Genomic DNA, 18080 nt, shown 5'->3' on the forward strand with positions numbered 1-18080 from the left:
CGAACAACACAGGCTACGCCAACAACTTCGTGGTGCTGGAGCTGGAGAAGGCGACGACGTTGAAGCCCGTGTTGCTGGACCCGGCCAAGTCGATCGTCCGGGCCGGCATCAAGGGCGGCCGTCTCGGCTGGAACGATACGTTGGCGGAGGCCGTGCAGTCCCGCTACCTGCACAGCGTCGAGGTGCAGCTGGTGAGCCGGAAGCAGTGTGCGACCGAGCTGACGGTGGACGAGTCCATGCTGTGCTCTCGCGGCGTGTCGATGACCAAGTCGTGCATGGGTGACCAGGGCGGCGCCGTCGTGGTGAAGAAGAAGAACCGCGACGTGCTGGTGGGGCTCGTGAGCGGCACCGACGGCTGCGGCGAGGAAGGCGGCATGAGCGTCTTCGCCTCCGTGTCCAGCGTCCGCCCCTGGATCGACTCCATCATCAAGGGCGTCTGCGTCGCCTAAGCTCCATAACCTCTAGTGATAGCGGATGGCTTTGAGTACTCTTTCGAGCCACCTATAATGAATCAATTTGCCTTTCCAACGTCGTTCATTTCTCCTTCAACTCGTCAACTTCAAACTGCACAGCGATTTATTTTTCTTTTGCTCTACCTCGCCTTACTTCTTCTTGTCCATGCCCATTTTCTTGGTGTAGGGCACGGCATGGCGGAGATCAATGCAGTCCAGACGCACCGTGCCCAGAACACGCTCGGGCAGCTCCATGGCACTTTGAGCCTCGATCACGAACGCCAGGTCGATGATGAGGTCGCGGGCGTAGCCGAGCAGCAGGTTCAGGATGCCCGTGGCCACGGTACTGCTGCCGATGTCGTAGTCCACCTCCAGGTAGTTCTTGCCCTGGTAGTATTTCTGGTAGATCTTGGTGCCGAGGATGGCCGGTGTGGTGCCAACACCTTCGCGAATAGGCCACGTGCCTTGCACCACACGCGGGATGAGCTTGATGCGCTGCGTACGGAACTCGTCGTTGGGGCCTCGTAGCACTTCGTGGCATAGATCAGCAAAGACCGAGTTCTTTTGGAGCTCCGACGGGTCTTCGGGGGTGAAATAAAGCACGAGCGAGTGGTGCGGTGGGCCTGGCAACATGAAGTTGATGATGAAGATGAATGGCCGGTCCTCCACGGCTGGGCTTGGCACGTCCGTGGCATCGAAGCCATCACCCACGAAAGAAGATACGCCGATGTGCGCGATAGGCTCGCTCGACTTGTACAGCTCCACGTTCACGAGACGACAAGCCTGACGAGCCGACGGCACCTTTGTCTTGGAAGTTAAATATTGAGGACCCCGGACCATAAACCCTCCAGCGCTCGGCTCACTCCAGAACTTGGTCGGCAGCCCGTGCAGCACCGTGAGGTCGGTGCGGTACCTCTCGAGCATCGGAAACTTCTTCTCGGTGACAATTTGCTGGCTTGGAACGGGCGATTTTCCACCGAGACTTACTCGTCGTTGGTTGGAGGTCGCGGTCACCGGGCGCAAAGTTTGCAGTCCATCAGCGGCTGTAATTGCCGTGATCATCTCGAGAAAGAATACACCGTACGCGTGGACGTAGTACCACGAACGCGCCAGTCTCGAATCGATCCAGCCGTTGGGGTTCATCTGGATTGTCAACGTCACCCAGCACTCTTCGAAGTGATTGTCGTGGTCTTCTTGAACACGAGGGGATATGATAAACCCGCCGCCCATGATGTTCGCACGCACAGCCCCAGAGTTGCGCGGGCAATCTGAGTGTGTTGTGGACTGGAAGCAAATAAAATACGAGCCATCGGGCTCCATACGCCAATAGCGTAGCATGCACAGCTCTCGAGCGCCCACAGATACTGGCCACAAAAATGTTGGGAACAGCTTCCAGTAAACCACGTCGCTGTGATCCTCCGTGTGCTCTTCCAGTACGCGCGCCTCGTCGATCACGTGGTTGGAAACGTAGAACGGGCTGTTCACCTTCATGAGCATCTCGAATACTTTCCGCGGCGATGCGTTCACCTTGAGGCTCGTTCTCAGGGCAGGAGGCGGTGCAGACGTCCGTAGGCTGCTCTGGTGACTCACGCGCTCAGTATCAACGCGTAGTTTGTTTGAGAACTCGTAGAGTTTCCAGGACGTCTCCTGTGAGAATGTCGCCGACGTGCGGAAGCTTTTCGCAATGGAGCGTGGCATCGATCCGAATGAACCAGAGCGTTGCCGATTGCCTGGATGAAGAGCTCCACTCGAGTTTGACTTCCCCAAGGAATGCTGTGAGTGCGTCCGTCCTCTCGGAACAGTGCTTGCCGACGCTGTCGTCGCGTGCATCTTGCTTTCAGGCAACGGTGTAAGCGCTTCTTCCATCTCGGGGTCGTGGTCCATATACCAGTTGAGGTATCGCTTCCACTGCTCCTCCGCTTGCGCGATGCACTCAAGAATGCTATTGCGCCACCAGACAGCAGTCTCCAACGACTCAGCAGCAAGTGCAATAGGTCCCTTGCTGCGGCTCTGGGCGATCATAGCTCCTGCTGCCCCAGCGCTTGCAGCAGCTGCAGCACTCATGCTCATACCCATGACACCGATGCCAACACCAGCCAGACCACCAGTCAACACCACGGCGGTAGCGGCTGTGGCGGCAGCAGCGGCCGCCGCCGCGCGGTTCCGAAACTTCCGCGACGTCGCGCGCTTGACGCTCGGTCTTCCATCAAACTCCGTGTCGTGTGAGAGCGCCGTCGCGTCCAACGGGGAGGACGACTGGAACTCGCTTCCAAGCCGCGAAGGCGTCGTCCCGGGCGTCATCTCCACTCCAGCTCCACTCTCCTCCACGTCGTCATTCGTCGCGTGGTTCAGGTGGCGGATGCGGAACGTGAAGAGTTTCTTGGTCTCAATCTTACTGGGCGACTCCCTCACTTCGTCCACCGTCGTGCCGGGACCCAGCACGTACCAGCCACGCGGCTCCTTGTCCCCTTTCTTCCTAAAGTAGCACAAGAAGTGCGTGCCATTGGGCGTCGAGCGGATCATGAAGTACCGCTCTCGCCACAGATTCACGTGCTGGCCCTTCTTGCGCAGCCATCCCTCCATCCTGATATCCCCGGCAGTGGGGGGCAGCACCTCCTCATGATGTGCTTCCCCTGCTGCTGTATCTGCAGTGGAGACTGGAGCTGCAGCCGCTCGAGCCGAAGAAGAACCAGAAGAAGAAGAGCCCGCGCCCGCAATAAAGACCAACTGGCGGTCGCGCTCGCGACACATTTCCTCGACTATCTGCAGCAGTCGGGGCTTCATGACCTCCCGCACGACGCTGTCGTCGAGGCCTCTCGTCGAGGACGACGCGGACGGCGTGTTGGCGTCCGGCGCGGCCTCTGCAGCGCGCTTCCGCGTGCGAAACTCCGCCATCAGCTCGTCGTAGAACCGGCGCGCGCGCTCCTGGAAGAGCGGGTCCTGCGCGGGCCGCAGCGCGCGCGTGTCCGCGCCAGTGAGGGGGGCGCCCGCGTGCACGCTGATGTAGAGCTTCTCCAGCGCCTTGAACACCACGCGCTTGCCGTTCTCGCGGCTGGCGTAGCACGCCGTGATGTAGTCGGCGCACACGATGTCCAGCAGCATGTTGAGGCGGTCCCCGTCCAGCAGGATGTCCGGGATCATGCCCGCGGGCCGCGAGGCGCCGTCGTCCTCAACCTCCATCTTCATGTAGGGGCGACGATACGGATAAATATCGTGACGGTGCCGACACATATGATTTTATACTTAGCCACTGTATGGTGGCCGTGGTCCAATCAAATGACGATGACCGATTATTATCGAATGAGAAGGGCGATAGATGGTATTTTATCCAATCATCAACGTTAGGGGTAGGTGTATGAACCGCCGACACTCCTGCCGACGTATAATGTAGGCAGGGCTGTCGAGATATGTTATCCACCTATAGTGAAGTTAAGTAATTAGGTGATTATACACATATTTTGCACGGTGCCGACACTTTACTATGACATTGTATTGCTTCTGTTTGCCTGTTTGAAGCGTTCTGTATGGCGCTTTCGCTTGCTCTACAAATTCAACCGAGTTTCGTCGGTAACGCCCGAACCATCTCTGATTCATGGCACAAGCTGTTTTGGGCATTGCCGAAGCCGCTGTTGTCGCTGCCACTGAGCCTTAGTGACTGAGGTGCGGACTGTGCAGCGTAGAGAGTTCAAAGTAGACATCAAACTTTAATTTATTCAATGTTAAAATAAATAACTACAGACGTAATATTCGTGCATTACACTGCACCACCAAGCACCACCGCGCTAGTAGAAAGCGTCGCCCCACCCTGCAGCGGCGGAGGCACCACCAGTAGCAGCCGTATAACCACGTCCTACTCCTCCCCAAGATCGCCAGCAGCGAGCGTGCCTCTCGTCACACCCAGCTATCGACAACTCAAAGCCGCCGGCGCAACGCGCACATCCGCTGCGCTGCTGCTGCTGTTGGCTGCCGTGGTGGCGGGCGGCTACTGCTACGTCTGCTGCAGGAGGAGGTGGATCCCTTGGCTCTCCACACCGCGTGCTGTCTGCTGCTCTAGCCTCCGCATCTTCTCCATCTTAGGCACCTTCTTCTTGTTCTTCTTGTCCTGCGTGATGTCCAGCGTGGGTGGTAAGACATCGTCTGCGCCGCCGCCAGGCGCCCTCCATCAATCAATCTCCTCCTCCTAGCTCTTGCTCTCGGCGAACTTGTTGCCTCCGCAGTCCTTCGCGCACTTGGTGGCCTTGGTCTCCTTGCTGTCCTCCGCGAACTTAAAGCCCTTGGTCCCCTCGCCGTCCTGCGCGCACTTGATCCCTCCGCCGTCCTTTCGCGCGCTTGGTCTTCTCGCCGCCCATTCGCGCTCTTGAGGCTTCTGTCACCCTCTGTGGCCTTCGTCAGCACGCCGTCCTTCGTGTCCTCGCCCCCTCGCTTTCCTCCACGCTATTGGTGTTCTCGCCCTGTGCCTTCAGTCCATCGCGCTTCCTGCCGTGGGTTTCCTGGTCGTCCTCTCTCTCGTCTGGCTGGAGGGGCGCACCGCTGTGCCCTCACACTGGGCGAGGAGAGAGGGCCAGTTTGCTGGCGATGACGAGCCATCACGCCTGCGCATGCCCGCACGCCACGCACGCGTAGCCTGGGGAGGGGGGGGGGCGTAGCGCAGGTCACGGCGCAGGTACTGCACTCAGGGTCGCCGCAGGGTCGCCGCCCGCCCGCACTGAAATGGGAGAAGTGTCAATGTGGCCCTTTAGACCAATCATGGAATTTCATTATTTTCACCATTGATAGATCGTGTCGGCAGGTGTAGGCAGATGTCGGCACCGTCATGGTATGGTACTGCAGCAATTGTGAAGTGACTAAAATCGCGAGCTAATGGGACTATTCCGGACTATAAATTGTGCCATTAAGTGTTGCATGCTGAGGACAAGTCACATTTGTGATGTCGGATGTTGACGGTAGTTTTTGGGTATGACCTGATCCCAGTGTATCCTCGCGATTTGGCAACACGACGTCATCAAGGTCACACCGCTGATAGGCATGGCTTTGGCGGTCGACGCCGCTCCTCCCGCGCGCTGGGCGTTCCTGTACCCGTGGTGTCGAGTCCTGCGAGGCAAGTTGCACCTGGAAGGCCGGACGGCTGAAAACTCGGCGCGGTGGGAGTATCACTGGGTGGCGGTGAGGCTGCCGCATGCCCCGGACCAAGCGGATTCGCGAGCGCTCCGACGGATTCGGGAGGCGCTGGATTTGCTCGCGCGCGTGGCGTTGATCGATAACGCGGCGTGGAGAGCTCTCTTGGTGCAGCAGTGTCGTGTTCCAAGGGATGAAGACGACCAACCGCTGGACTGTGAGCTGCACCCGCGGTTCCGCTTCGTGTTCAATGAAAAGTTCGTGGAGCCAGGAGCTTTGTCGCCTGCAGCGGTTTGCAAGGGATTTTTCGTGGCTGCAAGCACACAACGTGAGAGTGGCGACTACTTGGAAGCGAGGCGAGCTTTGGCGGAGGTGGAGGGAGCGCAGACTCGGAAGGGGTTTGACGTAGAGACTGCGATCCCGTTTGAGCTGCAGTTCGAGCTCGTGACGCTGCCCGATGACACGCTGGAGGCGCATCTACGCGACTTAAATACAGTGCTGGGGGTTATGCAAGCTCAGCAAAGGCGTGGGGTTGCTGCGGGGGACTTGCTGCCTTTGAAGCTGGAGTCGATTCGTCTCGATGTTGGAGGAGTCAACATGTCGTGGTCGCTGACCCAGAGACTGACGAGTTTGCTGAGCTCAGGACCGCCATTTTCGTTGTTTGCGTTCTCCCTGAAGAAGCCCACCGAGCAGAACTACGAGGAAATGCAAGAATGTGTTGGCCGCTTCTTGCGGACGGTGGTGTGTGGGCAAGGTCGAAGTGGCGATTATTCCACTGTAGAAGCGAAGGAGGGGGGCGTTGAGACGCTCTCCGTTGGCTGCCATGACTGTGACGAGTGGCAGTTCGCTGCTTTGTGCTCTGCGATCGGCTCTGCGTCCGTGACCAAGCACCTTCGCTTGTATGGCGTGTTCGGCATGTCCGACAGCGCTGAGGTGAGAAGGTGGAAATGGCAGTGGCTGGCATACGCGCTGTTCAGGACGTCGACAGATTCATCGGTGGGGAGAGCTCTTATCACAGCGGCCCAGCTAACTCGCGAGGATGTGTTGGCTATCGCTGTAACAATCCACTCGAACTCTCCGCCTACCACAGTATCGGCAGAGGTCGTGCGCGAGGAGAACCTGCTACATCTCGGTGACTGGAGGCACGATACCTACGGGCAGTTCTCAGAAGGCACGGAGCTCACACTTCTCGACCCAGTTCAAACAACCGAGCGCAGATCATCACCCATTCTGCTAGAAGCAGACTCGTGGCTCCACATTGTGAACGACGACGGTGACCACTTCGACGTGAGCTTACCAGGCTTCGGAGTCGCCAGTATTGACAAGATTTCTGCAATTCAAGTCGAGCGGCGCCAGCACCTTTCAACGGGCATTTCACCTTCTGGATTGAAGGTGTTGACGCTCGCTCTTGCTGTCGTCTCTGGTCACGATGGCGGCGATGTGCTCGCCGACTTCCTGCAGCTCATTGGGACGCTGTTGCTATCGCTCGCTCTGTACGCAATCGGTTCGTATCCGATCAGCATGGCGTCTATCGGCCAGGCGTGTCCACAGCTAACGGATCTCTTCCTCGAAGGCGTCGAGCTGTTGAACCCCAGCGACTTCTGTCTCGACGTCGAGCGCTCCAAGTGCCACCTCAAGTGTCTGGGGCTTGTGAACGTCTTCCGCAGCAACGACCAGATCACGCGACTGGCGCAAACCCTCGCGTCTCCAAGCAGCCGCATCGCTCGATACCTAACAGAACTCGGAGTATCTGGATCGGACACGTCGTGCTGCATCGACCAAGCCAACGTCCAGGCCTTCCTGTCCATGCTGCGAGCCAACCGCAAGCTCGCGTACCTCAGTCTCGGGATGAGCCCCGAGTTGCAAACTTTACACGACGAGTCCTTCCGACGACACCACGGCGAGCCGCTGCCGGTTGTGAAGGACAAGTTGCCCATTCTCAACAAACTGGCCTTCCTCAGTGCCGTGCGAGGGCAACAGCAACAGCAACAAGGGCAACAAACTGCAACTGGGCTATTAGACGACGGTGTACTGACCCATATTTTGGGCTTCGCTGCCACATGCGCCACCCGGGCCGTGACGATCCACTACGACGACTGACCCATAACTTAAATAAGATTGCTACAGTACTGTTGCCTGGTACTGTAGGCACACGTGTTGCCGTTGTACCGGTAATGCAAGATGCCACGTGGAGCAGTCGCCACAATGTGGCAATGCGCGCGCACAATTGCACAAATTCGGCCACTTCAACTCGGTTTTTGTGCCGTTGCAAATCAAACCCACGCATCCGCATCATGACGCAGCAGAGGGCGGGCGCGACGACCAGAGTCGCCGGTCGCCACTATCAGACGAGCAGCTCAGCTACGAGAGGCCGGCGGATCATGGCGACCCCCGAGCCCAAGCCGGATGCGACGCAGCAGGCGGCAACTGAGGAGCAGCAGCAACCCGTAGCGGTGCAAGCGGAAGAGGCGAAGACGACGGCAAAGGAGGAGGTCGAGGTCGAGGCGGCGCAGGAGATGGCGGCGGCCGTTGAGGTGGACGAGTCGGTGGCTGCAACGCGCGGCAGCTCCGTGGACGGGGAGAGCGTCAGGACGGAGGACTTTGCCGGCGAGGAGGCGGAGGAGGAGGAGGAGAGCAGCAAGGCGGCAGAGGTGGATCTGGCTGAGCTGGCGGCCTTGGACAAGCAGCAGCAGGAGGAGCAGGAGCAAGAGAGCAAGGCTGTAACGGCGACGGAGACGGTGGAGGAGGAGGAGGCTGCTGCCATTTCTGAAGAGACGACGGCCAGGGCGGAGGTTTCTGAGGTGGAGACGAGCTCGGCAGTGGACGACGCCTCGGAGATGGACTTCTCCGTTGCGGCTACGATCGGCAGCTCCGTGGACGCCGACAGCGTGTTAAGCCTTGAAGACATGCGCGAGTCGGACTCGGAGGCTGCCGAGACGAACGGTGCGAACGACAGCACCGCTACGTCCGACAAGAAGGAGACGACGGAGGTCTCTGAGACCACCGTCAGCACTGAAGAGGTGGTGGCTGCTGCAGCTGAAGCTGTTGCTGTGAGCAATGAGGTGACGGTGAAGGAAGACGTGCAGGCTGAGGAGATGTCGAAGGAGTCGACGATCACGGAGGTCAAGGCTGCGACGGCGGAGGTGGAGGCGGACGCGGAGTCGGAGGAGCCCGACTCGGAGAAGACGCCGCCGAAGAAGTTCTCGTCCATGATCTCGCGCTTCGCTGACCGAGTCGTGTCCAACAAGACGGGCGCGCACCGCACCGACTCGGCGGCGCAGCTGGAGCTCAACCCTCCTTCGCCGGTCAAGAACATGGTGAAGCAGCTGGAAGTGCACGAAGAGGCCCCCCCGAAGACCCACCGCACCCCGTCGGCTGCTCAGCTGGACCTCAGCGGTGTGTCGCCCGTGAAGAATGTGGTGAACCGCCTGGAAGCGCACCAGGAAGAGGAGAACCCGTTGGAGAATCTCAAGGTCCGGACTAAGCGCGACTTCTTCTCCGAGAAACAGCGCAGCATCTCCGTGAGCCAGGAGAGGGAGAAGTACAACGCGCAGATCGCGCAGCGCGCCAAGGAGGAGACTGAAGCCAAGTCTCCCGCTAAGCCTGTGACCAAGAAGAGCTCAGCCATGTCAAGCGTCCGCAACATGGCCAGCCGCTTCGAGAAGAAGGCGGAGCAGTCTCTGGACAACCTGTCGTTCCGTACGGTGCGCAGCTTCTTTCCGACGGAGAAGAGCGTTCGCGTTGGCGCTGAGAAGGAGAAGTACGAGCAACTGGAGAAGGAGAAGCAAGCCAAGGAAGCTGAAGAGAAGCTGGCCAAGGAATCTGCGGCGGATGCGTTTACTACCCCGACCAAGACGGTTCACGCCCGACGATACACGACCACTGAAGCTGAAAGCCCGAATGTACGCGGAATCGCGCACCGGTTTGAAACGCGCGCGAACTCTGTTGTTGCGGCCCCCGTCCGCACTATCGACTCTTTCATCGTTGCGGACAGCGAAGCGAGCGTCCGTGTGGCCGCAGAGAAGGCGAAGTTCGAGAACCACGCTAACACGTCCACCCCTACCAAGCGGACGATCGATACCTTCATCATCGCCGACAGTGAGGCGAGCGTCCGCGTGGCTGCGGAGAAGGCGAAGTTCGAGAACCAGGTCAAGACGTCCGCCCCTGCCAAGCGCACCATTGATACATTCATCGTCGCTGACAGCGAGGCGAGCGTCCGCGTGGCTGCCGAGAAGGCGAAGTTCGAAAAGCCTGTGACGTCGGCCCCCGCTAAACGAACCATCGATACCTTCATCGTCGCTGACAGTGAGGCGAGCGTGCGCGTCTCCGCGGAGAAGGCGAAGTTTGAGGCCTTGGAGAAACAAGTTTTGACGGCGGCCCCAAGCGTGCGAACGATTGACACTTTCATTGTTCCTGAGAGCGAAGCGAGCGTGCGCGTGTCTGCTGAAAAGGCCAAGTTTGAGACGCCAGAGAAGCAAGCCAAGGCGACTGTGCGGACGATTGACACTTTCATCGTGCCAGAGAGCGAAGCTAGTGTTCGCGTGTCTGCGGAGAAGGCTAAGTTTGAGACGCCGGAGAAGCAAGTGAAGGCGGCCGTGCGGACCATTGACACCTTCATCGTGCCGGAGAGCGAGGCAAGCGTGCGCGTGTCTGCTGAGAAGGCAAAGTTCGAGTCGAAGGAGAAGCAAAGTGCTGGCCCCGCTGTGAGAACCATTGACACCTTCATCGTTGCTGACAGCGAAGCCAGTGTTCGTGTGTCCGCCGAGAAGGCGAAGTTTGAGTCGCTGGAGAAGCTGGTTAAGGCGACCGTCCGAACCATTGACACCTTCATCGTGCCGGAGAACGAAGCAAGCGTGCGTGTGTCAGCCGAGAAGGAAAAGTTTGAGACGCCGGAGAAGCTGGTTAAGGCGGCAGTGCGAACCATTGACACTTTCATTGTGCCGGAGAATGAAGCCAGCGTCCGTGTATCAGCTGAGAAGGAAAAGTTTGAGTCGCTGGACAAGCAGAACGTGGGCCCCGCTGTGCGGGCCATCGACACCTTCATCGTACCGGAGAGCGAGGTTAGCATCCGCGTCGCGGCTGAGAAGGCGAAACTGGAGGCTCTAGAAAAGCAGAAGCTGAAGGAGCTGGAGGCGCAGGCGGCGATCGAAAAGCAGAAACTTGAGCGGGCGCAGCTGCTGGCTGCCGCTGAGAAGGCGAAGTTGGAGAAGGCTAGCGAGGCCGAGGTGACCAAGCAGACTAACGTTGTGACGGAGACCGAGTCGATTGAGCAGACCGAGGCCGTGACAGAGGTGGCTGAGCAGGCTCAAGTGGTGACGGAGACGGAGATTGTCGAGCAGGCCAAAGTCGTGACGGAGACCGAGCAGGCCGAAGTGGCGGAGGTGACCGATAACGATGTTGCCGAGCAAGCCCAAGTAGTGACGGATTCCGAAGTAGCCGGGAATGCTGAAGATAGCGAGGTGATCGACCAGTCCAAAGTCGCGACGGAAACCAAAGTGGTCGAGCAGGCCAAAGTGGTGACTGAGACCGTGGTGGCCGAGCAGGCCGAAGTGGCGACGAAGTTTGAGGTTGCTGAGCAAGACAAAGTGGTGACGGAGGCCAACGTGGTCGAGCAGATTGAGGCTGCGACATCAACTGAAGTTGTCGAGAATGCCCAAGCCGAGCAGGCCGAGTCCGTGACGGAGACCGAGAGCAACGTCACCGTCGAGGCAGCACCTGTGACGGAGACCAAAGTAGAGGAATCCGAGCAGACCAAAGTTGTCGAGGAAGTCCAATCGGTGACTAAGTCCGAAGTTATCGAGCAGGCCAATGTGGTAACTGAGACCGAAGAGGCCGAGCAGGCCAAAGTGGCGACGACGACCGAGGCTGCTGAGCAGAGCGAACAAGTGACGGAGACCGACGTCGTCGAGCCAACCGAGGCCGTGGCAGAAATCAAAGTTGTCGAGAGTGCTGAAGCCGAGCAGGCCAAAGTGGTGACTGAGGCTGAAGTGGCGGAGCAGGACGAAGCCGTGACGGAGACCGTCCCTATCAAGGAGTCCGACAAAGGCGAGGTCGAAGTAGTTCAGCAGACTGAAGACGCCAAGCAGGCCGAGGAAGAGGATGTGGCCATCGAGTCCGAGCAGGCCAAAGTAGAGGTGACCGAAGTAGTGCAGCAGACCGAGCAGGTGACGAGCACGGAGGAGGTGAAGCAGTCCGAGGTAGTGACCACGACCGAGGTGGTCCACGAGACCAAGCAAGTTAGGGTGACAGAGGAGGAGGAATTAGAAGTAGTGCAGGACGCCGAGGTGTCCGAAGTAGTGCAGGAGACCACCGAGCAGGTGACGACGACCGAGGTGAAGCAGACCGAGGCGGCGACGACGACGACAACCACGACGACCGAAGTAGTCCAGACGGTCGAAGAAACCAAGGTCGAGAACGACACCGCCATCGAGCGAATGCAGTACGCCCCGGACCTGACCATCCCGGTGGTGGAAGTCACGGTGGAGCACCAGACGTTCGCGGACGTGGTGTCGACGGCGCAGCACGTGCACTGGCTGTCGATGCCCCCGAGTGCCAGCCCCGCCCTCGCGCGCCTCCACACGGTGCTGAACGACCAGGACCCATTGACGGCGTACGCTCTGTACCCGCCGCCGTCCCCCACGTCTCAGGACGGCGAGGAGGAGCTGCCGCTGCCCCACATCCCGACGTCGGACCCCCCGGCGCCAGTGAATGCCGAGACGCCGCCGTAAGCGTCTCGAGACCCACCCCAAGCACCAAAACGCCCGTTAGTAGCGCCGTGATCCACTTGATTTCAACGAGTCTTTGTCTGCATGCTCATCCCACTGCTGTCCCCCGTGAAAATCTTTTGAAGCTCATTGTGAGACCTTCCAAGATTTCGTCACCTCCAAGCGATGCAGGCGTCGTCTTTGGTGGACAAGTACGCGTTCCTGGAGCCCTGGTGCTCGGTGCTGCGGGGCCGGCTGGCCACGGAAGGACGCTTCTCGGACCACTCGGCGCTGGGCGAGTACTGGTGGGTCTCGGTGCGTCCTCCGCCGTCGCTCATGGCCATTCTCAATCGAGAGGCGACCGACGTCCGACTGCTGCGGGAGGCGCTGGAGCTGCTGAGTCTCGTGGCTGTAGTCGACAATGAAGCCTGGAAGCTGCTGCTGTTGGAGCGCTGCGGCCTCAAGCTGGACAACGACGACGAATCGCTGGACGGGGAGTTCATGCCGAGGTTCCTGCTGCGGTTCGACGCCGAGCACCTGCGCTACAGCGCGTCGCTGCCGGCCTCCACCATCCGCCAGTTCTTCCTGCCACGACCGCCGCTGCACGTCAACAAGGCGGCGGCGCGCGGCGCGCGCTCGAGCGCGGGATACCAAGATGCGCTTTTCACCATTCTGGCCTTCCACCGAGCAGCTGGGGGCCGACAGGAGGCGCTCAACAGGTGGAGAGCCATCCCCTACGCTCTGCAGTTCACGGACTTGTGGAACGTGGGGCAACAGGTGCAGTCGGCGCATTTGAGCGCGCTGCTGGTCACGCTGGACGAGGTTCGACGGCATAATGCGTGGTTGAGTGGAGCTCACGAGGAGAAGCATCGACCGCTGCTGCTGGATGAGGAGGGGAACGAGACGCACGGCTCGCCGATCTGCAGTGAAGACGACGGAACGGCGGACGGTCACTACTTCGCGTACGAACTGGAGTCGGTGCAGATGTGCTTCGGCACGATCCCCGTGTCGAGGGACCTGGATAATGTCATGCTGACGGCGCTGGGCATGCCCGACGTGGTGTTCTCGGAGCTGCAGCTTTCGCTCCAGCAGGACGTTCAGACGAGCTTCGTCCGCCCTGATGAGGTCCATCCTCGCACTCTGGCAGCGTACTATCGTTGCGGGATGCTGTTCAACACCATCTTCGGAGGTGGATCGATTGTTACAAGGCCGAATGACCAGCCGCAAGTTGTTCGTCGTAGCACCATCGAGTCTGTTGTTATTCCCATGTTCGGCATGGACGACTTGGCCTTCTCGGGGTTGTGTGCGTCACTTGCTGACGCATCTGTGGTGCGTAAGTTGACGCTGGGCGGCGCGTTCCGACCGCTTATACCGACTCAACGCACCTGGAGGTGGAAGTGGCTAGCGTACGCGCTCTTCAGCGAAGCTTCAGGCTCGTCTATTGAGGAGATCAACCTGATGGGCGTCCAACTGAGCCACGCAGACGTCCACGCGATCGCTGAAGTTCTCACCGCGAAGGTGCCTGAGCCCGGTCAAGCCAGTAACGCCGCCGAGTCTGCGTATGCCGAGGGAGGACAAGCTGTCGAGTACGTCTGGGTCCCCAAAGGCACGTCGGTGCGCATCAAGGAGTCGATTGCCAGCCCCAACGACTGCACCACACTGGAAACCGCAGATGATTTCACGTTCCGCCTATTGCAGAGCGATGACGAGAGTGAGTGGGTGAATATTCTGGTGCCTGGACGCGGTAACGGCGTCATTGCATCGGAAGATGTTCGAAGACTCTCGGACGATGAGCTACGTCAGCCTTGCCAACCTCGTAATGGGATCACTTCGCTCTCGCTCTCTATCGACAGCAATGCAGAGCAAGACACGACCGTCCTGCTTCGCTTCTTACAGCTCGTTGGACGGCCACTCAAGAAGCTGTCAATCCAGACGGTCGGGTCGACAGCGTTGGATGTCCACGAAGTCCTCAAGGCGTGCCCAAAACTAGACCAGTTCTTGCTCGACAGCGTACAAATTGACTTGGATGCATTGATGGTCGAGGTGGAGAAGGGCAACGCGAACATCCGCTGCTTTGGTCTCGTGTACTACAACACTCCCGCTGATGTTATCACTCGCTTCGCCCAGACGCTCGGAGACCCGGACAGTGCGCTCGCTGATGGGATGCGCGAGTTGTGCTTGAGCGCTGATAACCAGGAGTTCCCCATGACCGACGGCAACGTGAAGGCGTTCCTGGACGTGCTCAAGACCAACCACAAACTCATTTACCTCGATCTATTGGTGCTGCCGGCGCTGTTTGACAAGTACTCGGCTGCGTTTCGAGCTCACCACCAGGAAACGCTCTGCGTGGAGAAGGAGAGGCTGCCGCTGCGTTCCCGCCTGGCGTTTCTGAGTGTGGTTCGTGGTCACAGCGCACCAGTGAATGACGCATTCCTGCATCTGGATGACAACTTGATCAAGAACATATTTGCGTTTGCTGCGGTCTCTGCAAAGCGCACAGTTTGCCTTCGCTGCGACCACTAGCGCCTGTGATACAGTACCCACCTCGCCTGCACGGTCGCAAATACTATGCGTGACTCCGTTTTCTGCCGAATGCTGTTGAACTATGCAGAAACTTCTTTATTATTATTAGTTGGTGCGCCGCCTATCCGGAAGAGCTCCAACAGGTGGTAGAACTGCCCGTGGATGTCGCCGCACGGGCTGCACGTTGGACTCGCCCGACAGGATCTCCTTGGCCTTCTGGCACAGCTCGTAGATCTCCGTCTCCGTCAGGTTCTCGGCGCGGCGCAGGCGCTCGATCTGCGCGTCCAGCGCCTTCATCTCCCCGCGCGAGTCCATGGCTTGGCCATAATAAATAATGTCTGGGATAATACGTTTTGACTTGGAGCTCTCCTCGAGTTATAATAAATCAAGAGCGATTTAATAAAACGAGGTCAAAGAAAGGGACAGATCGATCTATTTAGGCCGGCTAATAACTCGCCAATCCAAATCAGGGCTCGAGGGGTGGATTTGAGTAGAACGAGGTCGATCTACGGTAAATCGATCCTTTTTGCGTTTTCAAAAGCGCAATTCGAGGTCGATCTAAGTAAATCGAGATCGTCCATGCTACCCCCTCTGATTTGTGCCCTGATTTATGGACCGGCCTACCTCGATCTAGGCCATAAAACGGGGCGACATTTTATCTGCAAAGCACAATATTTTTCTATTGCTATAATAGTAGAGTTCTACAATGTGCACGACGCCACCTCCAAGGTTCGTATTTTATTTCTGTACCGTACCGGATCGCACATGATCTACTTCAAGCAGGCGAGAAGTATAATAACAATTTACGGGACGAGTATGAAATGCAAAGCAAGGAGCACCACATCCAATCGTGTCCAGCAAGCGAGCTAGACGTCTGCTCTGCGTCGTCATTCGGAAAAGACGGTGGCGCTTAGCGAGGGCAGAGCGCATCAGAATCCATTGATCAATCCCCAAGTGAACTGAATGCGAACTACCTTAACTCCCAGCTCATTGGATCCCAATGGTTTGTCCCAAGTGTTGGTTCCGTGTTGTGGACACTTCAACTTGCGAACCAATAGATGTTAATACTGTAGTATTTCTAACAGCAGTACCTCAAATTTACAGGTTATCACGGATAGCGCCTTGCAAGCACAATCTAGTTGCCGTAGTGCTTAAGCGGGTGCCAAAGAGTTCATCTCGTATTACTCAATGTACTAACGTCTACCTACAGGGACAAGGTGCAGTGTGGTTTGCACATATATCATTTTGTTTTCGGTTTAATATTGCGTTAGCGAATTGCTCATTCTCATTCGCAGATAATATCTGCATATATTATATGATCAGCCGTGGACTTACATGGAAACATGGTGCCGAGCCAACAACATGCACCTTGTACGTACATGTATGGTCGTAGAAAAAAATGAAATACTAATCAATACATTCCGAGATCTCATCCCGGATGTCATGTAATGTGATTAGTATTATCGCATCTACAGTATGGTCGTGGAAAAAAATGAAATACTAATCAATACATTCCGAGATCTCATCCCGGATGTCATGTGATGTGATTAGTATTATCGCATCTACAGTATGGTCGTGGAAAAAAATGAAATACTAATCAATACATTCCGAGATCTCATCCCGGATGTCATGTGATGTGATTAGTATTATCGCATCTACAATACAGAATACTTATATGTTGAGAAGACGCCGGAATGGCTTGGGATGGGGTGCAACCACACTTAACACTACATGTACAGAGGAATTTCCATAAATCATTGATTTTCACTGAGATTTGACAAAATGATTGTGATAGCTTAAAACTACTGACTCAGTGATTTGGTAAATAGTAATACTACAGTAGTAGGTTTTCGCTTCTTTCGATTACTCTCGTTGGGTAAGGCCCAGTCGATGTGAAGGAAGCAGACACCACGACGAAGGCCGTAGCCTACTTAACTATGCGTCGACATGTTTCCCCCCTTCACAACCGAGCAGAGTCGCCGCGGCAAGAGACTTGAAAGAACTGAGTACCGATGGGATCCGACATATTAAACTAAGAACATGAACCGAAAACCTTGTGACGCACACAATGTTTGCAGGTGGGTGCGGAAGTACTTTGTCTTTCTACGTTGTGGGAATCCGCCACTTTATAAGTTGCCAATACACTATAGTAGTTACTATATCGCAGCACAATATAATATCATCCTCAACGAGACTTTTACACGACCTGCGTTTATTTTTTTGGTAAGATGTCTCTATTTACATACTACATTTATTCTGGGGGAGGAGTAAAGTTGCCAGTGCAACCTACATCCGATTATTTGTAGCCGATCAAATGATGACGAGAGCTATGCATAGGCTGGGATAGAACTTAGTGTGAGCATCTTCACCGCGGCGGCGCAGTCACTATCGCTATCGCAATTCAACGAGATACAAAGTCGCGCGCGTTGCACGAAGAAGCTCTGCAATCTACGGATTACCTGTTACCTGCAGTATCTGTGGTATGTAAATTTGCGTTTCCATTACAACGCATCTCCTGCTACATTGACTAAGAGCCTACCAGGATGTTCATGAGCCTTTCGCCCGTCGACCATTATCATCTTCTGCGGACCCAAACTTAACTCGCACAACACAATCTCGCTCACCTCGAACGCGGTTCATTCCTGAGATTGCAGGATCCGTGGACCCGTGGACGGAGGACCTGTAGCGGAGGTTGAAGCGGTTGGCATCCCGCAAGGCTGTCCTCATTGCTACTTTATCACTTTTATAGGGCTGGGTACTTGGCTTCACAAAACCTTGGTCTATTAAAGATAACATATCTCATCTGAAGCTACTATCGATGCATGAAAACCAAAAACTAGGAAGGAAGGGGGTATGCGCTTCAAGCATAGTTCAGATATCACGTAAGTGCCACTGGTTGGGGTCGCCTGTCTACTGTACCGTAGCAACCGGAGTATGTACTAATAACATCGACAGTGATACTATATTATGTAGTATTAGTTATAGTAGGTAACATACTATCTACATGTACTATTTCTAGTATTACTATAGGTCTACATTTGACTTGCAAATTGTATGGACGCGCTAGTACGATACTACTGATGTTGCATCAGTGAATTCAGGCAAACTATCACAATCATTTTGTCAAATCTCAGTGAAAATCACTGATTTATGGAAATTCCTCACATGTACATGTTGGAGCTCGTAATTGTTGAGAGAGCCTCAGTCGTGACCAGGAAGGACGCGGCGAGCACCATCAAAACTTGAGAAAGACGCATCTTGTTGGTCACTGGGAGTCGGGGTTAGG

General features: G+C 56.6%; 7 protein-coding genes across 7 annotated transcripts; 4 read left to right on the top strand and 3 right to left on the bottom strand.

Moving 5' to 3' along the window:
- Positions 1-602: 602 nt before the first annotated feature.
- On the bottom strand, positions 603-3638 carry PHYSODRAFT_263284 (hypothetical protein; the record flags this gene model as incomplete). Its single annotated transcript, XM_009536164.1, has 1 exon — positions 603-3638. One exon carries the CDS (start codon positions 3636-3638, stop codon positions 603-605), a length of 3036 nt encoding a protein of 1011 aa, XP_009534459.1.
- An 802-nt stretch (positions 3639-4440) lies between these two features.
- On the bottom strand, positions 4441-5052 carry PHYSODRAFT_338368 (hypothetical protein; the record flags this gene model as incomplete). Its single annotated transcript, XM_009536165.1, has 4 exons — positions 4441-4609; positions 4655-4818; positions 4886-4962; positions 5043-5052. 4 exons carry the CDS (start codon positions 5050-5052, stop codon positions 4441-4443), a joined length of 420 nt encoding a protein of 139 aa, XP_009534460.1.
- A 425-nt stretch (positions 5053-5477) lies between these two features.
- Positions 5478-7419, top strand: PHYSODRAFT_318271 (hypothetical protein; the record flags this gene model as incomplete). The annotated part of the gene is made up of 4 exons (XM_009536166.1): positions 5478-6321; positions 6349-6854; positions 6915-7355; positions 7384-7419. 4 exons carry the CDS (start codon positions 5478-5480, stop codon positions 7417-7419), a joined length of 1827 nt encoding a protein of 608 aa, XP_009534461.1.
- Positions 7420-7861: 442 nt separating this feature from the next.
- PHYSODRAFT_338370 (hypothetical protein) lies at positions 7862-12295 on the top strand (the record flags this gene model as incomplete). Its single annotated transcript, XM_009536167.1, has 1 exon — positions 7862-12295. The coding sequence occupies one exon, from the start codon at positions 7862-7864 to the stop codon at positions 12293-12295; it is 4434 nt and encodes a 1477-aa protein (XP_009534462.1).
- Positions 12296-12457: 162 nt separating this feature from the next.
- Positions 12458-12859, top strand: PHYSODRAFT_522564 (hypothetical protein; the record flags this gene model as incomplete). The annotated part of the gene is made up of 1 exon (XM_009536168.1): positions 12458-12859. A coding segment is annotated over one exon (402 nt), but the record flags the coding sequence as incomplete, so codon positions are not given.
- A 1287-nt stretch (positions 12860-14146) lies between these two features.
- PHYSODRAFT_391081 (hypothetical protein) lies at positions 14147-14677 on the top strand (the record flags this gene model as incomplete). Its single annotated transcript, XM_009536169.1, has 2 exons — positions 14147-14206; positions 14324-14677. Coding segments are annotated over 2 exons (414 nt in total), but the record flags the coding sequence as incomplete, so codon positions are not given.
- Positions 14678-14871: 194 nt separating this feature from the next.
- PHYSODRAFT_288448 (hypothetical protein) lies at positions 14872-15116 on the bottom strand. Its single transcript, XM_009536170.1, has one exon. The coding sequence runs from the start codon at positions 15107-15109 to the stop codon at positions 14900-14902; it is 210 nt and encodes a 69-aa protein (XP_009534465.1). The 5' UTR covers positions 15110-15116; the 3' UTR covers positions 14872-14899.
- Positions 15117-18080: the final 2964 nt, after the last annotated feature.

The sequence above is a fragment of the Phytophthora sojae genome (assembly GCF_000149755.1).
Source record: "Phytophthora sojae unplaced genomic scaffold PHYSOscaffold_9, whole genome shotgun sequence".
NCBI classification, from domain to species: Eukaryota; Oomycota; class Peronosporomycetes; order Peronosporales; family Peronosporaceae; genus Phytophthora; species Phytophthora sojae.